Source organism: Varanus komodoensis, unplaced genomic scaffold, assembly GCF_004798865.1.
Source record: "Varanus komodoensis strain SLA01 unplaced genomic scaffold, ASM479886v1 scaffold16, whole genome shotgun sequence".
NCBI classification, from domain to species: domain Eukaryota; kingdom Metazoa; phylum Chordata; class Lepidosauria; order Squamata; family Varanidae; genus Varanus; species Varanus komodoensis.
Genome location: NW_025335468.1, coordinates 14945880 through 14962820, shown reverse-complemented (window position 1 = coordinate 14962820; position 16941 = coordinate 14945880). Strand labels below are relative to the sequence as shown.

General features: G+C 42.8%; 1 protein-coding gene across 6 annotated transcripts in view; it reads right to left on the bottom strand.

Moving 5' to 3' along the window:
* The window catches only part of AKIP1 (A-kinase interacting protein 1), a 32948-nt gene extending 25976 nt beyond the window's left edge, over window positions 1-6972 (bottom strand). For 3 of the 6 annotated variants that reach the window (XR_006414283.1, XM_044425738.1, XM_044425737.1), the window contains exons 1-5: window positions 6132-6705; window positions 5054-5140; window positions 2090-2203; window positions 1408-1497; window positions 602-746 (exon numbers count right to left, since the gene is read on the bottom strand). Coding sequence is in view for 4 of the 6 variants with exons in the window: in XM_044425738.1 (XP_044281673.1) it covers window positions 618-746; window positions 1408-1497; window positions 2090-2203; window positions 5054-5140; window positions 6132-6266 (555 nt within the window). In the remaining 2 variants the exon portion in view is untranslated. The other 3 variants (XM_044425736.1, XR_006414284.1, XM_044425739.1) reach the window with 3 other exon arrangements.
* Between the last annotated feature and the right edge of the window lie 9969 nt (window positions 6973-16941).

Genomic DNA, 16941 nt, shown 5'->3' with positions numbered 1-16941 from the left:
ACCCCTGGCCATCTAGCTGAGATACTCAGGAAAGGTTGGAGCACCATTAGGATACATCATACCCTAACAGTCTCCTCCTCACCCCTTTATCCCCTCTCTGAGGCTGATTCTCCAGCCTTGGGGACACAGACAGCAGCGGCTCTTTACAGACTGGCTGTGATGCAGGGAGGGGGCAGAGTGTAGATTCCAAATTATCCTAGGGACCCCACGCAATGTCTAGAGGCCATAAGATCACAACCAGTTCCTTCTGTACTCAATGGTGCATTTTGTTGAATTTGCTACAGTGCAACAAAATAAGAAAATTTCACTCTGTTTAATTTCAATAACCTCTACGACTCTTTTAGCAAACTTCTTGTCCAAACAAGTTATAAACACAACTTTAAGCTTTGTTTTGTTTTTTTAAATAGCAGCATTTGCACTTTAGGTTTATTGCTTACAAGGGATTGCACAGCATAAAAATGAAAATACACCCACATGATTCAAGCTAAGGCAAATTTGAAGAACATTTTAGACACTGATAATAATGGTCAAGCCCTAGGGCCTGGGAAGACAGTATATTAAAATGTGCCACTTAAAACACTGAAGTCTGTTCATCTGTTACCTTGATTATGATGAGATCATAAATCAAAAGTCAAATTTACACTTTCTTCTGGTTGGATCTGTACAAGATGTGTTTGTCTGACTGTGTCTTCACATGATGATGCGCAGACTGTGTAGATGCCCGGAGAAACTTCAATGTAAATATCCTGCATGTAAAACTTGCAGGTCAGGATTCTTCCAGAAAGAACAATCAATGATTAGTAGCTGAAGCTCTTAATTTAAGTAAAAGGGCAGCAATTTCTTATTTAACTTTTTCAACAATAACATGGGATGTATGTGAATACAGAGATGCAGCTATAAAAACACATCTTCAATGGGACAGCAGTGTTGCTAAGGAAGAATTATGTTCATCTTCAGGAGCATGTCTGTTGGGGAAGTGAAGGTGGTGGTCTCCCAGACTGGGAAGGGCAGCTACCATGACAGAGGCATTGTGGATTGCTTCACTTAAAATATATTTAAACTTTTTTTAAAAAAAAATCCAATTTCACTACCCATTTCAATTCTCTATGTAGCCAAGTACCTGTGCATTAGATTGCTGGTAAAAGGTCTGGATAAAGGGCATTCTACTTAAGTTTTCAGCATATACCATGTAAGTGAAGTCCGCCTTCTTCTCTGTCCCCTGCACTCCTAACAGATTTGAGGGAAGCACAGAGCCTGCAGAGGGGGAAGGACTTCCCTCTCACCAGTACTGCCTGTTCTGCCCACAAATACCAAGTTCAGTATAATGCACAAGAGAGCACCCTACATCACACACTGTTTCTGAAGAAGTATAAAAACATAGAAACCTTAAAATGTTATGATACTTGCTTTCAGCTGAGCATTCTTAACTGGAACTAATGCAGATGATTCTGTATCAGGGCATCCAGGTTCTTCTACAATGGGACCAGTTTTATATTCCTAGAGAGAATAGGTATTGTTTATGGAACTGCAGGGCCAAAGTTAACTAAGTTTAAAAACAAGAACAGCAGCAAGAGAAATAAAAAGTGAGATTAAAGCTTTGTCTACATTCAATAACAAAAAAAAATGAAAATTATCCAGAGAAAAACAGCTACTATGTATGTGAATTTGGTTTCCAAACCCTTAATAATTCTACAACAGTCTTCTCCAGCTTGGCAACCACTTGATCTTTTGACTACAAATCCCATACTCACCAAGCAGCAATGTCCTGGTTGAGTTTGTTGGGTGTGATGGGAGTTGCAGTACCTGAGTTTGTGCTGTCCAGATGTGAAGGACATGATGTGGCAGGAAGATGCCAATACTGATAAGAATTCTGAGAAGCAGTGAGTATTGGGCAATTAAGTTTTGTCTGAAATATATTAGCTTTGGAAATGGATAGAAAGAGACACAGCCCAAGAGATCCTTTGGAGTATGTATTGTAAGCCACCTAGGAAGGTCTTGGCAGTTATAGGCAGCCTATAAATACATGTATAAACAAACAAACTGTCTTGGTTCTAAAAGAAATAAAACTTTAAAAAACAAGTATATTTACCTCATTTTTAAATGCTTTCAGCAAATTTTCAGATGCTTGCCTGCTGTGATATCTGAAAATATGTGCAACTTCATGCTCTTTGAACTGAAAGGGGGGCACGCAGCAATAGTAATTCTGTAGGAGAGTTGAAGAAAATTACTAAGCAAACTGCAAGCATTACTAAAATAAATTCATTAAAATATGATGCAGAACTGTAAAGTTACCCCTTTCCCCTAAAATCTAGGGGAATATAGACATGTGTGTCAGCCTTTCCCAGCTTGATTCCTCCTGATGTCTTGGACCACAGCGCAACACAGGCCCAGCTAACCTGGCTGAAGCCCAACACATCTGGAAGGCACGGGATTGGAAAGGCTCATGTAATACTGGGGTCCCTTGACCTTTTGTACATGGGGGAGGCATGTTAGGCAATTTGACAAACTGCTTTGGGCACCACCACAAAATGCCTAATCAGCGGATTGCCATTTTGGTATCCGCCTGCCATGTCCATGGATCTTAGGCCATGTCTTATTTAGTAAAAACTTATTTTGTGACTACCAGACTATCACAGCATCCCTTTAATAAGGGCTTGTCTAATTCAGCTAATTGCTGGGAGTACAATACAAAAAAACTCTTTTAAAATGTAAGTTTGGGGAATGACCTTGGTGGAAGAGAATATTGCGCAGATAAACTCTGTACTGGAACAGTCTTTAGTATTGATGATGTACAGGCTTATAATTTACCTGCTTCATGGAAATTAACAAATGGAAAAAAGCATTCTCTGTGCCCTTCTGACAGCTGAAAGACCGTAATACAAAACTGAAAGGATAAACGCTCATCTCCTACAATGCAATAGATCTTACAACACTTTTGACATATGAATGGGTGGCATATTGATGGACTATTCAACTTCAAATGGACTATTTGGATATTCGATCTTTTTTGGAAGCTAGAAAGTTGTATGAATTTCATACATACATTAAAAAGGGAAAGAAATATTCAAAAGTGCAGGTTTCCATGGGCACCACATTGGGGATGCTTCCATGGGTGCCACTGGAGGTATCCGTGGGCATGATGGCACCAAGAGCTACACTGGGTGCCCCTGGTGTCAGGAGTGGCTGCTCCTGTCATATAAAGCAACTTCCTCCATGCCAAGGGTGGCGCACCAGCAATTTGAGCTCAGCTAAATTTTTAAAAACCATTCAACTTGTTTCAGCTCACACCAATTCTCAACCTATTTTTCAGCTCACTCAATAGGAAAAGGGCCCATCTCAAAAGCGAAAAGTGTCCATTTCTGTGCATATTTTTTCAGAAGTGTGCCCTTCTCCCCATTGATTAAACTGTGAAATGCATTTTTAGCCATAAATTTCAAAAGGCACATTTGATTTCAAACATATTCAGGAATTTGCAGACATTTTTTGCTCTTGCTTGTATTCAAGACTGCAAACAGGACATTTACACAATTACACAAACGCTAAATTATCATGCAAATAATAAATACAAATAATGATAATGATAATAATGCTGCTGCATCCCTACAGCCCTGCCCAAAAAAAAAAAAAAAAAAAACCCTGGTAGAATCTCTGCTGCCACCTGCTGCTTGCAGAGGGACAAACAACCAAGAAAGAATTTTGTTGGAAAGTTCTCATCTGTATTTTAAACAGGCTCACCAGCTACACTTTTTGCAGTTGACTCCACGGTGTTGGATTCTTCTACCACCATTCAGAAATCTCATCAACCCCAGGTTTATATTTGGGGCCGAATCCAAAATCAGTGACTTAACATGTTCTGTTGATTTCAATGGCCCTACTCTAGATTCAGACCCATTTCTTGGCTGATTCTAATCACTTGGCCTTATAGTTAGCACTCTGGGAGTCCTGGAGTAATGGAACAGGTGCAGAAGTGTATTGCTAATGCCACATGACCAGCAGCAAGCTTGTGTTATGAGAGTTCCCATTCCACCCACTGTGCATCCCAAATTTGCCACAGAGCATCCTCCAAACTTCTGGAGCAGTTATGGGAGGCATAAAATAGCTCACAGAGGGAAGGGAATCAATTCCCATAGAGGTCTCTCTTCTGTCAGAGGATGAATAAAGCTAAATACAACCAGAAACCCCCACACAAATAAAAGCACAAAAATAGATTATGTGCAAGTACAGATCTGCTTCTTATGATCAACAGGTAGTTAAGAACCCACAGTGGCTTATAAACTATGCTGTGTGCCGGGGTGATTTGCATAATTAATCAGTGTAACATGTTCGGCTATGCAGCCAGAGTGTCTTATTGCTGTTTACAACAGCTCGTGGCCATGGTGCCAAGAGTAGTTATACAAATTAGACATCATACAAAGCCATCATTCAGTTTGTCGTTACCACTGTTCAAAGGTGAGCTTCCAAGAGACACCAAGTTGTACAAAACTTGCTTTTTCCTCACTTGTAAAAAAGGGATCGCCAGTAAATCATCCCCTTTGCAGTGCAATTGTCAAGGTTTTGAGGAGTTTTGGACCTGGATCCTTTGAGGGTCTTCTCACCCTACTACCCTTTTAGAGATTCTAGGTGCTCAGGAATGTGGAGAAGTGTGTACAGCTGCTGTCAGTTTTGACATATGTCAGTATTCTGACTCCTTTTAAAAGGGTTTGATGGGCGGTTTTTTACAGGGGTCGCCATGCTACCCTCCTCAGAGGGATGCATGCATTCATACTTCCATGTGTCTCTGTGAAAAGGCCTGGGGAGCCCTTTTAAGCCCAACCCCCTACCACCTCAGAATCTGCCCTTTGGAGAACCCTTCACATCAGTGAGGGAAGTGATACAGGTCACTTACAAGGAAAACTGGGAAGAGGAAGAGGAAGTTTCTCCCTTCCTCCAGCACTGGAGAAGCCTCCACTGGACTTCAGTCCCTCTACCTGTGGGAAGAATCTCAATGCAGTGCATCTCACGGTTATAGAGTCCCATCACAGTAGCCGTTGCTTCCACTTCAAGGGCAGCTTACCTCACATTCGGCTGAGATGTGGCTTAAGTGTTCAGCAACTGAAGCAAAAGCAGCAGCAAGGTGTGCATCTTCACTGGCCCCTTCCTGCTTTCATGAAACATAATGGTTACTATGTCACTATGAAACCCCCCAGGCAATGTAAAATCCTGCATTATCTTACAGCAGCAAATCTGGTCATAGGTAACTAAGATCTAGCTAAGCTGATTTAGCTAACTCAGAAAACTGAATATTTAGGGGCCAAAACAGACTTTCCTTATATCCTTATATCTAATAACCATGCCTTTTTTCACTTCTACCCTGGAGAAGGCACTAGACACCAAATCTGAATCTTAGCCCACTTATCTCCATGTAAAGGAGATGATCTAGACTGAAGATCTTAGAGTCATACCTCCTTAGAGCAAAAATGAAAAATGCATAGGCTCTAAGTCTCAAATACGGCTGAGGGTCAGGCATTACAGGAACTGCAGTCTCATATATCTGAAGGGCAAAGATAGCCTACCACTACTTTACCCTCTCGAGTATAGAATAGCCAGTGAGAGTTGCCATCTATAAACTTGCAGTGCAATTGGAGCCGCAGGAACCTAGGAAGCTGGCTAGCACCGTAGTCAGATCCTTGTTCCACCTAGGCCAACTTGGGCAAGCAGCAACACCTCTCCAAGCAGGTCTCCCAGCCCTGCCAAAAGATATTGGGGATCAAACCCAGGACCTTCCATATGCAAAGCAGATGCTCTGTCACTGGGCTATGGACCATCATGCCCCCAAAGACACAGAGAAATAATTAGAGCACAAGAACAGTTGTCCACATTTGGCCCACTGTGCAGCTGCAGCCTAGATAGCCTTGGCTCTTCAGGCCATTGTAATCATGACATGGGCGATTTTAAAACAAATAGGCACAGTAAACAGTTGTACACTTCCACCCACAAAAAAGATCTCGTGATTCCTTCCAAGAGCTCCACTATCTTTGCATGACTTGATAGCAAGGCACAGCATTCTCTCCTTCCTTCTATGGCCACCCTCAGCAACTATAAAGAACTTGACTCCAACCACAACCTTGAAGGCTTCTTTGTTAAATCCTTACCTGAAAGGTTCTTCTTTGCAGTTCAGTAGGCAGCGGCCAGTGCAATTTCCGTGTTTTGGCCCGTTCTAGGACCTCCCGAGCAAGTGTTGCTGTACGTTGCATGTGACGGGTCACACTTAGGGACCGGGACTCCATTCCTTGTGTCCCAATTTAAAAATTTAACAAAAACAGCAAATTTGTTTAGACAGCAACAAATAACAGTACGGGACAGGAGATGGAGACAAATGACATCCCCATGTCATTCCTCTAACAATTCCTATTCGCTTGTTGTTTCCCGGAGGTAGTCCAGCCAATGCTTTGAACATTTTGCTCATATAAACTACATCTTCATGGCTTCCAAATCCCCAGAAAGGAAGAGGTGCTAAGGATTAAACCTCCCCCACATCCAGACCTTCAACTCCAGAAGCTCTAGAGAAGAGACATGCGGTGTGCTTAGGCTTACACTGTCACGACCTGTTGCACGCCTCAGAACAACCCAGAGATGGGTTCAAACTGTCGGCTGATAAGCAAACTCCTCGTAAAAGGACCAGGGTCTTGAGGCAGCTTCACTCGAAAAACACATCCGGCCCCTAGCAGAACTCACCGTAACTACACCGACTACAGAAACCGACCGACGGCAGAAGCCCGCAGAAAGCAGGAGACACGCACAGGAAAGCAACCGCCGACCCCTTTTCAGGGCCGCCTTATCTAGAAATTCAAGCCCATCTTTTCGCGGGAAAGACCAGCTCTTCTGAAAGCGCCAATTAACGCAAGCGAAGCCGATGACGTCACCCAGCCCAGCTGCGGCTCCCTGGCCGCTACTTTCTCCGGAACGTCTAACGGCACGAGCCGAGGTTTTTTCCCTTGTGCCCGGTGGGAGGGGTTTCCTCCGCGGAACAGCAGGTCGCTGCGTCACAATGGACGTACGTCACGCCCCGCCTTCTTCCTCTCGGAAGATGACACGTCCTTAAGGCGGCAATTTAACTTCTGCGACTCTGGGAGTCGGGGCGAGTCCTGACCACACTCGCGCAGCTATAAATTAGTCAGTGCTCGCTTTAATCTGTGTGACTGGTACACGCGTGCAGCTGTGCGCACTTACTGGAAAGTTGCTTCTGAATAAACTTGCCTGGGTCCCCTGCTGTACGTGCGCGTAGGCTTACAGCGTTGAGGTTGTTTCGCCAAGGCGCAGGCGGATAGGGTATGGGCCACGGATGCTCTTGCTATTTATTCTTCGTCTTCATAGATGCCGTTTGTCCCGTTTCCACTGCCATCCTATGAATATTTACTTCGAAGTGACCTCCATAGTGCTCGATGAGCCTTATTTTCCAGAGAAAGTGTGTTTAGGATGGCAGTCTTATCCCTTCTGGTGGCTGCTATAATCGCCAAGGGAGGAGGGAGAGGAGTGGAACTGTAGCAGTGCACCGCAAGTAAAAGTAGAAACATTTTATTGCTTCATTGGCTCACACCGAGACAAATGGAGGAAAATGAGTCCTGTAACACCGAGCCCAAGAGTCACTCTAGTGCTATCCAATCACTTAAGACTGCTGCAATGCTAATAAGTACGTGGCATTTATGCATGGTTACCTGGGAGTAAAACTTCTTTAACTCAGTGGCACTTCGTTCTGAGTGGGCATGTTTAGGCTCGCACTGTAAGTAGTGTTACCAGCTTTTGAAGCGGCCCCTGTAGCTTGTCTTTAGCTAATGTATTGTCGGTTGCGATTAGCAGATGCTCCTGTATAGCGCCACTCAGTGGTAAATTTAGACGAGGTGGAACTAGAAATAGTATTTGTATGTGAACCGAGAACTACCAGAAGTACAGGCAGGATTTCGAAGAGGGAGAGGAACTAGAGATCAAATTGCTAACATACGCTGGATCATGGAGAAAGCTAGGGAGTTCCAGAAAAACATCTACTTCTGCTTCATTGACTATGCTAAAGCCTTTGATTGTGTGGATCACAAAAAATTGTGGCAAGTTCTTGAAGAGAGGGGAGTACCTGACCATCTTATTTGTCTCTTGAAAAACCTATATGCGGGTCAAGAAGCAAAAGTGAGAACTGGACACGGAACCACTGATTGGTTCAAAATTGAGAAAGGAGTTTGGCAAGGCTGTATACTGTCGCCCTGCCTATTGAACTTATATGCAGAGCACATCATGAGAAAGGCGGGGCTAGATGAATCACCAGTTGGAATTAAGATTGCTGGGAGAAATATCAACAACCTCAGATATGCAGATGATACCACTCTCATGGCAGAAAGTGAAGAGGAACTAAAGAGCCTCTTGATGCGGGTGAAGGAGGAGAGCGCAAAAGTTGGCTTGAAACTCAACATTAAGAAAAATAAGATCATGGCATCCGGTCCTCTCACTTCCTGGCAAATAGATGGGGAAGAAATAGAGGTAGTGACAGATTTTATTTTCCTGGGCTCCAAGATCACTGCAGATGGGGACTGTAGCCAAGAAATTAAAAGACGCTTGCTCCTGGGGAGGAAAGCTTTGGCAAATCTAGACAGCATACTGAAAAGCAGAGACATCACCCTTCCAACAAAAGTTCCTATAGTCAAGGCTATGGTTTTCCCAGTTGCAATGTATGCTGTGAAAGCTGGACCATAAGGAAGGCTGAGCACTGAAGGACTGAGGCCTTTGAATTGTGGTGCTGGAGGAGACTCCTGCAAGTCCTTTGGACTGCAAGGTGATCAAACTGGTCAGTCTTAGAGGAGATCAACCCTGACTGCTCTTTAGAAGGCCAGACTCCAGGGGATGGTGGAGGACAGGAAGGCCTGGAGGAATGTTGTCCATGGGGTCGCGATGGGTCGAACACAGACTTCACGACTTACAAAAACAACAATATACTGATAAAATCATCCACTTCCAACTATAACTGCCTTTTCCCCATTCTGTTTGCCTAGGCTTCATCAGCAGGTACTGCATTGGTCCCAGTGGTAGAACTGCATGTCAGAATTTTAAGAAAACATTTGCACAACAAGTGTGGTAACCACAGGGTTTGTTAAGCCTACCAAAGTAGCATCCTCGGTGTAACGCACAAGTAACTGCCCTACTGGGTTCTCCTGATACTTTTGAACAGGGTTACATTGACCAGTGCAGGATCTGTGAAATTATGGCTGCTCTGTGACATCCAAGAGCTAAGCCATGGAACTCTTTCTCCAAGTACGATTTTCTTTACTCAAACAACAGGCTCTTTTGATTAGTAAAATACACTTCTGCCCTATCTTGCAAGGACTTGCATCCATGCATAGTAATCCACACTGTCAGCGGTTCTGTTGTTGGGTCCTTTTCAAACTGCTGACTGTGTAATGCAAGGCACTGAGCAACATCTTGGCCTGACATTGCCTTTTATGAAAAGCAGACAAGCTTCTGTGCCACAGAAGGCTGTGGGAGACCCATACAAGGCTTTCTGTTCAATCATTAAGGCATTATCAGCGGAATATTCCTATCCAGAACAGTCATTCCTTCCAACAGCAAATTCAGGTAGTGAGTGCCTATAAATTGGGAAGAAAAATGGGCCCTCGGAAAACAAAAACAATTGGGATACCTCTGGCTTATGAATTACGTAAGTCTTTGAATTAAAAGAAAAGGCATTTGGATAAAGAAACACACCCAAAACTGCCTAAAAGGAACTTGTGACATTAATAGAATGTTGATAGCAGTTAAGGATACAGAAGTGTTTCTTTCCAAAGAAGAAACACAGAAACAGAGTGAGTCAGAAGGGGCCTCCTGGGCCATCTAGTTTGACTCCGCCCCCCCATGCCTATGGGCAAGCCTGGGTTGGTTTTGGTCTGATAAATGCATGCATCCCCAAAGGTCAGTGCTTGTTGGCCTGTATTAGCTCTGGAATTACCACAGTTATCTAAGTCACAGAAGTAATCCAAGAAGCCCCCAACCTTTTTGGACCTGCAGGTACATTTGGAATTTGAGACAATGCTGTTGGCATCACCTCAAAAGGCCTCTCACAGAGGATGCAACTAATCACATATTGTGTGCCAGGGGGACCTGGCTAGTCAAATAAGTCCCAATTAACTAAGTACAATCAGTGTACAAACCCAGTCCACATACTTACTCCCCACGGAAGCATAACAAAATTTGCAATCCTATGTATGTCTACATGGAATGCAATAGGGGTTACTTCTGTGTTTAGCTACATAGGATTGCTCCTATGTACCCTCCTTGTCTTTTGCCAGTCCCAGAGAAGATGAAGATTCCCCCAGTTCTGAAAGTAATGAAGGGGCTTTTCTTATTTGACCTGGAAGATGCTTTTGTGTTTGTGTGTGCATCTATGTGAACAAAACAAGCAGCTGGGAAGGGAAAACAAAACAAAATAAGGCTGGGGACGCAGAGGGAAAAATCCTGAGAAAGGCAGTGCAATAGAGCTGATTAGAGAAACAGTGAGACTGGAGGCTGCAAATGAAGATGGAGCAAAGGGGAAAGATCTGTTTGTGTGGAAGAAGACTGGAGAAGGTTGGAAAGCAACTCTTTCCCTCTCTTCTGGCTTGTCCAACCACTGGTCAGCAAGTTTGGTCCCACTTCCTTGTTGAAGTAATGGTTATTGCAAACCTGAATATGGCTTGTGAATCTATGAAGCCAAATCAAAGGCAGAGAGTCTTTGAGACAAGGTCAGATGAAAACAACATTACAGTAGTAAAGACAAAGGGAAATGAAGAGCAGAGGAAGAGTGGAAATCAACTGGCTCAGTTCCTGGCAGTTCCAATTCAGTACCCTGGGAGAGGGAAGGGAAAGAAGGGATTAGGGTTAGAGGATCCTAATCCAGGACCATTCCCAGAAGTGTGTGCTCGATATCCCAGCTATAGTCTTATTGTATAATTCACTTCTGTATTGCTCAATTGCTGAAGCTCTCTAGGAAGTTCACAAAAATTACAAATCACAAATACATTAAAAAATACAGTATAACAGTTTAAAACAAATTTAGAACAATGTAGAGGGGAATCCTATGGCCCCTAGACAAAGGCTAGGGTGGTGAAGAATACTTTGGAGTCCCAAGTCTGAGGTCAGAAACTGAGTGCCTATTTTGGAGTTGGGGATCCATGCTCCAATCCTGCTTCTTCCCACCTGGTGAACCATGGTGGCTGCTTCTCCGGGGTTAGGAAATTGACCTCTGAAAGGGAGGGAAGGCAGGTAGCGGGAGGAAGAGGGCAGCCAGAATATGAGGTGCTGTTCAAACCCTCTTCTCTCCATCTCCAAAATGCCTTAGTAAGGCAGCCATCAGTAGTTGTCTGGCTGAATCGCAAAGCAGGAGACGTGTGGAGACAGCTGGCCTCTGCCACTCCTGCCATGCTGTACTGGACACTTGTAAACCTCTGTGTTATGAGCATTAAGGGCACAATTGATGGGATCATACGTTCAGTATAGCAATTTCAGTAGGCTACTAGACCTGATAAAGGCAGCTGCATAAATGCCCCATCATCTGCCATTAATAACTGGAGGTACAGGACAGTCTTATTCTGCCACCGAGAAATCTGTATAGTATCCTGTCAGAAGCCAGAGGCTGGAAAAAAACTTTGTTTGTTCAACCCTTTTTATAACTCCGTGCTTTCATAAATGGGTGGATGTATGTTTTCCATTTCCTGAAGACATAGAGTATCAAGAAAGCATGAAAAAGGTAGAGGAGACTGAGAATTGCCATATCCATACCTCAGACTAGAATATCTTGCTGCTAGGGGATGATAAACTTGCCACTGCAACTTGCAAGCAAAGATCTTCTTGGGTTTTGCTTTTTCTTTCTTTTTTAATAATTTTATTTTTTTAACATAAGCATACATAAACAGAGCGAACGCCAATAAACAGAACAAACTAAAATGAACAAAATTGCCAAGGGATTTCTAAACAAATACAGCCAATACATTCAAACTTCCAAATTTATCCATCTTTCTGTCTTTCAGCACTCTATGAGAGTTTATCAAAAAAGAAATGGTTGATCTATACAACAACAGATATTTCAGTCACCTCAAATCTTCTACTGCCTCTTCTCTTCTCTTCTCTTCTCTTCTCTTCTCTTCTCTTCTCTTCTCTTCTCCCCTCAATCCCATTAGTCATGTGGAGCATAGTAAAATTTCCATTTATCATTGAATTCTTGTAACATAGTTAGTTAACTTTGCCATCACTGCATACTCAGCTAGTCTATTTTTCTATTCTTCAATTGTTGAGGGCTCCAATGATTTCCATTTGGAAACAATTGGATTCTTGCTGCAGTTGTCATATACTTAAATAACTCTGACATATTCTTTGAAAAGATTGCTCACACTATATTGAGAAGCATATTCTTGGGACTCATGGGAAACTTAATTTTAAAAATCTTCTGCATTTCCACATGTATCTGTTTCCAAAATCTTTTCTTTATTTTGCAGGTTCACCTTATTTATTTATTGATTTATTTAGGGAACTTCTATGCCGCCCCATTCGCCGAAGCCTCAGGGCGGCTCACAACCATAAATAAATAGAATCCAATAAAACAATATAAATTAACAATATAAATTAAGTCGCCCTGGCCAAAGAATAAAATAAATAAATAATATTAACAATTAAAATAACATTTGAATAAAAAGGTCTTCACCTGGCGCCAAAAAACAAATAACGATTACCATATGTGATAAAAAGTCCCATCCACCCTAGTACATTTCCAGCATTTTCCATTGTAGTTCTTATCTATTTTTTCAATATCTTTTATTTATTTATTTTATTTATTTATTAAAACATTTTTATGCCGCCCCATTCGCCGAAGCCTCGGGGTGGCTTACAACAATAAATTAAAAGTAATTATAAATTACAATAAATATAAACATTAAATTAAAAATACAAAAATACAATATAAAATAAGCTGCCCTGGCCAGATAAAATCTAGTAATACTAACAGTTAAAATGCCGCTTAAATAAAAAGGTCTTTGCCTGGCGCCGAAAAACAAATAACGACGGCGCCAGGCGGACCTCTCTGGGGAGTGCGTTCCATAACTTAGGCGCCACCGCAGAGAAAGCCCTCCTCCGAGTACCCACCCTCCTAATTTCTTTCACGGAGGGTTCCCGGAGAAGGGCCTCTCCCGCTGATATCAGGCATATATGGATGTAAGCGCTCCTTCAGGTAACCAGGACCCAAGCCGTTTAGGGCTTTATAGGTCATCACCAACACCTTGAATTGGGCCCGGACTTCAATGGGAAGCCAGTGAAGCTGACGGAGAACTGGAGTCATGTGACCATAACGCCCCGATCCCGTCAGCAGCCTGGCAGCTCTATTTTGAACCAACTGAAGTATCCGGACCATCTTCAAGGGTAGCCCCACGTAGAGTGCGTTACAGAAGTCAAGACGGGAAGTCACCAGCGCATGTGTCACTGTCGCAAGGCAGTCGTACTCCAGGTAGGGGTGCAGCTGATGAATCAGCCAAAGCTGGAGGAAAGTGCTCCTCGCCGCTGCTGTTACCTGAGCTTCCAGTGAAAGCTGCGGGTCGAGGAGCACTCCCACTTTTGGAGTAATATACCACCAGTAGAAAATCTTATATCAGTTTTCTCTTAATGCTTGAATGTATTTAATGTCTTTCTTAGCAGTGAATTTAATGTCTTTCTTCCAAAGAGCTTCCCACTGGCTAGGTGGTATTTTGTCCCAGATTTTGCATCCAAATTATCATACATTTTTATCACAATGGCTCTCAGTATCATGCTGTAATAACAATTTGTAAAATCTTCCCAGTAGATTATCATTCTGCTGTATAATCAACTTTTCAAAATCTGTCAGATCTCTTAAGATACCTTCTCCTGGTTGTATTTTCCCTTTTGATCTTTAAATCAGATGATGATAAACAAGCCACTGTATATTTTTCCCTTCATCTTTTAGTTGGTGCCAAGATTAGAAATATCCTTGTTGGTCAATTGCAACTCAATAAGTTATGAGATTGTTATTTCCCCTTAAGTATTTTCCATATTCTTCAACTGGGGACATCAGAAGAGAGATTGGAAGACTATTTTTTTCCTCATGGAGTATAATTTTTTAATTAGGCAATCTTTTAGCACATGATAGCTGTTTGATATCAAGGCCTTTTTAACAGAAGGGCTTTGCTTTTTCCATGGTATATCCCAGTTGGCCAGCTGTCAAATAAGAAGCAATGCCACAAAAAAAACTAGTTGTGGCCTTGTGTAGTCCGTGTCCGTGACCAGTTCCTACTGTGCTTTGACAACAGATGCTTAGTATAACATTGAGCAGGTCTTACTTTTCATTTGGTCAACCTACACACCTCAGAATGGCCAACCAAAGTAAAATAGAAATATATTTGCACACACTTCTGGCACCTCTTTCTGACACTTTTTCAAAAGAGGTGGTGAACCAGTGATGGCCACTTGAATGTGCTACTCGGGCATTTTGGAGCAGCTGCTACTTGTAGAGATTGAAAAAGGGGGAAAGTGGTGGTGAGGAGCTACAGCAACAACCAAAAGAGGTCACAAGCAGAGAGAACACGAGGCCCTCAGCTGCCAGGTCCTTGGAATACCTGCTGGAGGACCAAAGCAGAAGGAGGGGAGGGACAACTCAGGTGAGCCTGATCATCAGTGAGTTCTCCCATTTACAAACCAGCCCACATAGTTAATTTTCAGGGTGTCTGTTGTGCTGTGAACTTGTGCAATGTTCTTTCAATGTAGGCATAATTTGCTCAGTCTGGCCAACCAATTACAATGCGTCCTTGTCCAGATGCTGGTGAATTACAACTCCCATTATCTCTACATTGACCATGCTTCTGTCCTAGGACTCATGGAAGTTGGATTTCACTGACCTGTGGAGAGTCACAGGTTCTCCATCTCAGATTTAGGGGAGTTAATAGCAATCAACTATTGCTATTGCCATGGAGACAAATAGCAATCAACAGGTGGGAAAATGTTCAGGCTTGAAGGACAGTCATAAGGCATGCTTTTCTGGAGATTATATTCTCTGAGAAAGGTTCCCCATTAACTCTGCCCCAATGGAATGGTTTCCAGAGCACTGCTGAAATTAATGCTGTCACTGTTGCTAATGTTGTCATCGTCTCCTGAATCACCCAGCTCCTTGATCACTTCCTCAGGTCCTTTGCTGTGACTCTTCTCAATACCAAAACAAGGCCTTCTGCGAGTGGATCAAGTTGAAGTGTCTCTCTGTCGGAAGTAATGCTAGATTATTGATGGGAAACAGAAAACTAGGAAATTGTTATTATTTCCAATAAAATAAAGCTGCTACAGACAGACAGGGAGCCTGGGGTCTGTAACAATTTTATGCATAATCTTCCTAGCAAGCACAGAATATGACCCACTTTCTGTTTACATTTTATTATCACTATACCCCCATTGCTTCATTAGAGCAGCAGCCAGCTGTTTGCCAGAGATTTATTCTATCATAAACAGCCATTTCCTGTCTTGCTTGCAGGAGGGGAGAAATATGGCTAGCCAAGAATGTAATTCTGCAAAGCGTAAGATTACGTTTAAGTAGCTGTGGAAACAAGATTCAGAGTCGAACACCTGATGTTAGAAACAAGTCCATTGTTAAAATATTTATTATAATGTACGCACTTTGAGGAAAGAAGGTGCTTTAACAGAACTTAGTTTCTGAAAGACCATGTACATAGCTGCTTTTAGATAACAATTTTTGCGAATGTGTTAATGTTGCCACACTGAAACCCAAAGATCTCCTCCATACCTGCATATTTCGTTTCTATGAGTGCTAAATATTCTCATGCATGAAGTAAGTGGCCAAAACAAAACGGGTAGTCCAAACATGGAAATGCATGTGACCCTGCACCTATCCTTGTTAGGTGAATTTCCTATTTGCACAAGACATTAAGTGCAGTCTTTAAAAATGTACATGTCACATCCTGACCACTTGGGCAGCTTTGGCGAATATGCTCACTTCTTTGGGGAACCGGGGTTAGAGCGGAGTCCCTTCTCCATCCCTTCCCTTTATTTGCTCCAGTGGATGGGGGCTACTGCCATAGCTGGTAACAGTTTGTATGGCAGGTTTGTATGGCAAGTAGGCATGTTGCTCAAACAGGGATCCCAACCTATGGTCCAGAAATCCCTTGCATACAAGACTTGTGGGTTGGGACCATGTTAATGAAGTAGTCTGAGACTTAGTTATGTTCCTAAAACATTTAGATTGAGTTCCTCTGCCTTAGGGACAGGCCACTGTGGCTCATTGTGGCTCAGATTTCTGGTCTACAATGCCCATCAGCCCAAACATTTGGCAGGCCAAAACATCTGGAGAACCTAGGTTGCTCACCTGTGCACTGTCTGAATCAAATATTTCTTCCATGGGATTAGGGAAGTTATATCCCTCCACCAGTCTTCCCTAGGCTAACAAACCAAAGAGGAGGGTGTACATGTTATTATTTTGATAGATCCTCATTTGGCACCTGACGCAAAGCGTTAAGTCCAGGCTTAGTGATACATAAAGTAGCTCCATACCTTAGGCATCAATAACCTAATTCCCTTTGATTTCAGTGGGTCTGCTCTAAGTATGACTAAGTCTGGAACAACCCTGCAGTACTTGGTTCTTTTTGTGCCACCTTTGCCCTGACACCTAATTAGCCATTCCAGGGCACCCACTGATCTGCATCTTCCCAAAAAAGCCAATAAAAGAAATAGGCAATGTGAGATCACAGGATTCACTGTTTTTAGCCTTTTGTGAGAGTTCAAACTGGAGAGGGGGGAATTCTCAATGCCATGATGGCACAGCATGCATTCATATTTCCTAGACATTCCTAGAGAGATGCGCGGGGAAGAGGAGGCACAGATTAGAGGCAACCACATGTCTCCTTAAACCCTTTATTACTCAGCAGTAATCTCTGCATGATTCTTCTA